The sequence below is a fragment of the Globicephala melas genome, chromosome 10 (genome assembly GCF_963455315.2).
Source record: "Globicephala melas chromosome 10, mGloMel1.2, whole genome shotgun sequence".
Lineage (NCBI taxonomy): Eukaryota > Metazoa > Chordata > Mammalia > Artiodactyla > Delphinidae > Globicephala > Globicephala melas.
The window spans coordinates 61,766,384-61,772,539 of NC_083323.1; the positions used below are offsets into that span (position 1 = coordinate 61,766,384).

At 41.4% G+C, this 6,156-nt stretch overlaps 1 protein-coding gene across 8 annotated transcripts in view; it reads left to right on the top strand.

Annotated features, from left to right (window-relative positions):
- Window positions 1-6,156, top strand: part of SLC11A2 (solute carrier family 11 member 2) — a 56,850-nt gene that overhangs the window by 44,499 nt on the left and 6,195 nt on the right. For 5 of the 8 annotated variants that reach the window (XM_060306741.1, XM_060306745.1, XM_060306740.1 and 2 more), the window contains exons 16-17: window positions 192-245; window positions 3,708-3,740. In XM_060306741.1, the coding sequence (XP_060162724.1) occupies window positions 192-245; window positions 3,708-3,740 (87 nt within the window). Of the gene's footprint in view, window positions 1-191; window positions 2,843-3,707; window positions 3,741-6,156 lie in introns of those variants that run through there. The other 3 variants (XM_030835065.2, XM_060306747.1, XM_060306746.1) reach the window with 2 other exon arrangements.

Sequence of the window (6,156 nt, forward strand, 5' to 3'; positions counted from 1 at the left end):
GTGGTCTTCAGGGAACTCTCCCAGTCAGCTAAAAGAAACAAACCAAACACAAAGCAGTAGGAACAGAGGGAACTCAGTATTGAAAATAGTATGGCAAAAGAGGTTTGTATCTGAGCAGTGCAATGTGGGCAGTCATGGGTAAGAGGCTCTTCAGAGAGGTCGGTGAATGATGACTGTATTTTCTCTTTCAGGGTTGGCAATGTTTGATTGCACTGGGCATGTCCTTCCTGGACTGTGGGCACACGGTAAGCACCTCTAAAGTCCTGCTGACCGAAGGAGCCACCAGTGGCTGTACTAAGTAAACACTGGGTCAGTCTGTCTGTCTTCCGCAGGTAGCCATCAGAGCCAGTGTGTTGCTATGGTTTACTGTGTGAACATAGCCAAAAGTATGTGCTGTTGCACAGACTGCATTTCGGACTCAACTGTTTGTTGGGAAAGGCTTTTGCATATGTGTTTGAAAGAAGCCATTATTTTTCTTCCTGACCTCCTAACCTGGGAACTGGATTAGGTAGGGTCCTTGAAAAGCTGACATCTGCTGCTCTCAAACAACACTAAACTCTTTAACTGCCCAAGGGCCAGCTTGTTTTATCGTTTTGAGAGATTATCATCTATGCATGATTCTTTTTTTTTTTTTTTGCGGTACGCGGGCCTATCACTATTGTAGCCTCTCCCATTGCGGAGCACAGCCTCCGGACGCGCAGGCTCAGCAGCCGTGGCTCACGGGCCTAGCCGCTCCGCGGCATGTGGTATCTTCCCGGACCGGGGCATGAACCCGTGTCCCCTGCATCGGCAGGCGGACTCTCAACCTCTGCGCCGCCAGGGAAGCCCTATGCATGATTCTTAACAAGACTGACTATATGTTAAAAAAACATATTTGGAAAATGCAGTAAATTTTTCATGATACAAATTACAGAATGGGTATGCAAGTTTTGTTTATCAAAAGATAATGGATTTTAAAAGGCTGAGAAATACTTTCCTTATGCATACCCTTTGAATTGTTTTAATTATAAAAAAATAAAATCTCAACTAGAGTGGTTTGATCCATTTGAAATATAAAATTACGAGATATCTACCTCTATCAGGTTCAGGATTCTCTTAACTTATTTTCACTTTAAATTTCTCTGGATGTTAAGAGGGGTGAGAAAGCATAAAGAAGATGGTAAATGGACAGATAGCAAAACTCACCTGTAGGTGGTGGTTACTCATCTCATTTGAAAATCACTTCGATGATTTTCCTCAGAGACTGAAAGCTTATCGAAATTTTCTTGGGAGTCCTAATTTTAATAACTTTCATGTTAGTACCAAGCTTTCCTGACGGTATTTCTTCTTGAGCACTTAGAGTCATGAAACCTTCACCTTCCTCCTTCAGGAGGGTAGTGATAGAAAGAGATGGTAGCGCTTATGCACTGATGTTCTCATGAGACTTTGGGGTGAGGAGAAAAACTTGAAAGAAGAAGAGCCATCTGTTTTATTCCTAAAAGCCACCTTCTACCAGAATCGTCACCTTTTTCTGAAGCATGCCCAAGACGACTTGCAAGGCAATCTCGGGAGCTCTGGATCTAACGGTTGCAAAGCTCGCTTGCTCTCAGCAAGTCCTTAGGTATCACTATGGTTACAAAGTTCTCTCAGCAGGGTTGTGCTGGGCTACCTCTCTTCAGCCATTCCCTCAGAGGGAAAAACTTTGAGACCAGATGGTGGAGCTCTGGAATCAGAGGAGATGGGTCCCTTCAGCATGCAGCTGCTGCTCTTCAGCCACTTCTGACATTTTTACATGTGGAGCCTGAGACTATGTGATTATCTCAAACAAAATCACATTTGTCTGATGGAGATAAATAATCAAGTCTTTTATAGCCACTGACTTGGAGAGAACAGTAATGGGAATGGCATTGAAGGACTTTTCATTTTTGGTGTTTTTCTTCTGGAGTCCTTGTTGATTGATGTTCTCTGTTCACCTGAGCCCCTAAAGGCATTATTGCCGATACTTTGTACACAGTTAAAAGCATAGACTGAATGAACTGTCTTTTATATGGCATTAAGGGTAAACTACTATGTTTCACTGACCTTACCTTTATCTCAGCCCCTCCAGTGATAGAGCACAGGATCATGAGAGACAAATTTCCCTAACTGTCCCTCCTCATATCCCTCCCTCTCCCCTACCATCATTCCCCAAACTGACATAAGACCATACTGAAGATATCGGGGACTGACATCTTAAGCTCTCGTCTGGCAGCTGTAGGTGAGGGCCACATTGACAAAATTCTTCGTAAAGACACTACAGTAACATTTACCTTTGACCCCAGTCTGGGTGAGTCCAGTCAGTCTCAGATTCACAAATATTTAGAAGCCCAGGTAAAAGCTGCTAGTTTTCTTTGAAAAGTTATATATATGACTTGCAATGATGGAAAATTTCTTCCCAGTTAAATGGCATTTTATATCTGTGTGTGTGTAGTAGTATTCAGTGTTAAAAACACTCCCATACTGTATTCCATTTGATCCTTTCAGATAGAAAGTGTACTTTCTAGTCAGCCAGTACTTTGGGTACAATAAACAATGTTTAGGACTGAAGTCTTCCAGTGCCAGCATGTGCAGTAGGTTTGTGTGGAATGTTTAAGGATATACAATTGTATTTTATGTAAACTGGTCCTTGTTCTCCATAAATGTGGCATGAAATAATTGTGCTGCTACAGCATACTGGGAATTAACAGGGATGGGAAAGAGCTGCAGTTTGGCTCCTGTGAGGTCCTGCAAGTGGTTTTAGGAGTGATTGCAGCAAGTTTTTAGTGATCATTCAACAATATGTAAACTTGGTTTGTAATTAAAAAGTTTCTTTTCCTTTTTCCAATTTGGTTTCATGGGTATTTTTTTAACTTTGAAAATACTTTATTAATGGGGCGTCAACCACTTTGAAATACTGAAACATCAACTACCACCTGGAATGACATACTAAACTCACACTGTTAGTGATTTTTCTCTTTAGAAGAGAGAGAGAAATACAGTTGATCTCTGGACAACCCGGGATTGGGGCACTGACCCTCCATGGAATAAAAAATCTGTGTAAAATTTATGGTTGGGCTTTCATGTTTATAGTCGGCCCTTCATGTCCAGTGTTCCTCCGAATCTGCGGTTCCGCGTTCTCAGATTCAACCTGCCTGGGGTCATGTAGTACTGTAGTATTTACCACTGGGGAAAAAATCCATGTATGAGTGGACTCACGCAGTTCAAATTTATGTCGTTCAAGGCTCAACATAGGTTTAGTTCCCAGAAGACTTGATGAATTGCAGACACCAAACACTAATTTCTATTACCCATTTAGTCAGATAGTTTTGCCATTGCTAAAGGTTACATCATTACCATATTTAAAGTTGAAAAAACATTGTCATCTGGCCTTTTTCTGCTCTAAGCTGAACATTTTTCTATCTGTAGTCTTGTTTCACCATTGAGGTCTTTTATATTCTGTATATGCTACCAAAAAAAAAGTATGAGTATTTGAAAAGAGAAACCAAAATTGTTTAGGTTAAAAATGAAAGCATTTTGGCAGACCTGATATAAATGGAAATATTGGCACCGTTTAATAGAAACAAAGACAGAGCCCAGACACAGTAAACTACTAGCCTTGTCACCAAACACATGGCAGGAAAATCTAAGTCAGCACTTAATTTGTTTCAAGGGTGTCACTAGAACTTCATTTTCCCTTTCTCTGTTGCAAGCTTTCCCTGTCTGTCTTACAGGAGCTGAATACTGTAAGTAACACCATAGAAGTTATCTGGCAGTTTTGTTCTCCATGTTGTCCTTCCTCATTTAGCTCTCCCTTCTAACTTTGTTTTTGTTTAAATCTTATTATTTTTTTTTGCCTTGCTGCGTGGCTTACGGGGTCTCAGTTCCACTCGGGCCCATGGCAATGAAAGCCCTGAATCCTAACCACTAGGCCACCAGGGAACTCCTTACTTTGGATTTAATTTCAGAACTAAAATCGGATGCATAACAATTTGAAGATCCTGATCTGAGATATTTCCTTTAGCTCTGCCCTCTGGAGTGCTTTCTGTTCCTTCCTTGGATAGGACCAATGCATCCAAATGTGTCACCTTCTCTTGGCACCTTGGCTTTTGAATGTTAAAAATGACTAACACACTGTTATGTGCTAGCTGGGGTCTTTGCACTCATATGATCTCATGTAATTCTTATAACAAGAGGATCAGCCTCTATATAGATAAGGCAACTGAAGGACCAAAAAGTAAAATAATACATCACTAAAAAGTGGGCAATTGGCATTTGAACTTGAGTAGCTTAATTCCAGAGCCCACATCATCATTACCAGTCATGCTATGTAATATATAGTATACACTTCATGCGCAGTTAAGACACCAAGCTTTGGTGTTTAGCAGCTCCAAGAACAGCAACATATCAAAGATACTTTGCTTGATACTCTGATGAGTGCTAGAATATGGTTTAGATCAAAAGCTGCCAGCTGGTAGGCTAATTTTGTTTGGCCTGTGCTAAATTTTAAAAAGTACCTGAATGCTTTTCCAGGTAGGTGTGGAAAATGGGCAGGGCCCTCTATGATCCTACCCCAGCAATAACTAAGGACTAATAGTTTATTCATTTGCATACCTCTCTGCCCTTGAAAGGTTTAGCCAATTCCTGTGCAATTTACCCCATTTCTTAGTGCCTCCGAGCAATATGACAAACTTCTCCAATGAAGGAGTGCTCTGTGCTAAGTCATCTAAGTGATACAACCTGGAGGTCATGGGACTAAAAATGCAACCCTTGCTTTCTACATAATGAAGAAGCCCACCACCTTAGCTCACTTGAGAAAAGACTGCAGTGAATTGTCAGTGTATCTGACAATCGCTCTTGGTTACTAAAGCTTGAGTCATAAGACCTTAAAGTGAGTAAGCAAGCTGAAGTCTGAAGTCCCGTTGTTCTGCCCTAAGGCCAGTGTGACTCAGTAATTTCCTAGCCCACTAGTTGAGAATAGTTTTATCTTGGGCTCCATTTGGTTTCATCTTCACACAGTCATCACAAGCTTGTGAGGTATACAGGGCAATTTGTAATGTGTTAAAAAATTATTGAAGACTGGAACTTCCCTGGTGGTCCAGTGGTTAAGACTCCGCACTTCCACTGCAGGGGGCGCAGGTTCGATCCCTGGTTGGGGAACTAAGATCCCGCATGCTGTGTGGCACAGCAATTACTGAAGACTAACATGAGATAGCTTATTAACGTACTTGACATTTTCAAATGTAGCGTTTATTCCCATTTTACAAATAAGTAGGATAAGGCTCCAGAAAGATAAATGACTTGCTCAAGGTCATAGGAAGGGGCAGAGTTGGAGCTTGACCCCAACTCCAGTTCCTTTTCCACTATATAATAGAAACATTTTCTTTCTATGAATTCATAGTGTGCATTCGGCATCCTGAGCACTCATGATTTCATTTAATTCTTATAACAAAAGGATCAGCCTTTATGCAGGTGAGGCAACTGATAGGCCAAAAAGAGTTTGTTGTTGACAAGGGGCAACAACATTCCTAACACCCCAAGTAATAACAGTAGCGCTAAAAGGAGACTCAGTGATTGTCCCATGGTGAATTCGGAGGAGAGAAAAAGTAAGATACAACTTCACAGATGCCAACACAAACCATCTGGATTCAGGTCTCCAGGGGTGGGTCTGACAACGTGTTTTAAAAGCAGCTGAAGTGATTCTAATTCAGCCTGATAAACGGTTGGGACCCGTAGCTCATCTCTTCTCTTAGTACATGCCATTTTGTTTTTTTTAATGAAAGGCTTTGCTTTGCTCATGTGCCAAAGGATAATAGGGCCCAGATAATAGGGTCAGGATTTAGATTATTTGCAATTTTATTTCTTTTGTTTTGGCTGTGCTGGGCAGCTTGTGGGATCTTAGTTCCCCGACCAGGGGTTGAACCTGCGCTCTCAGCAGTAAAAGCCTGGAGTCCTAACCATTGGGCAGCCAGAAAATTCCCTGAATTTTATTTCTAACACACTTGGTATTAAAGTACAAAAGCTCGCAGTGCGTTTGCTCTTAATATCCTGATCAGAAACAATCATCCTGAGGCAGAGTGTGTCGCGAGGATAGTCAAAGTGCAAATTTTCCTGAGGGCATTCGGTACCATCTCAATCTTTAACTATTTCGGCTCCTAGCAA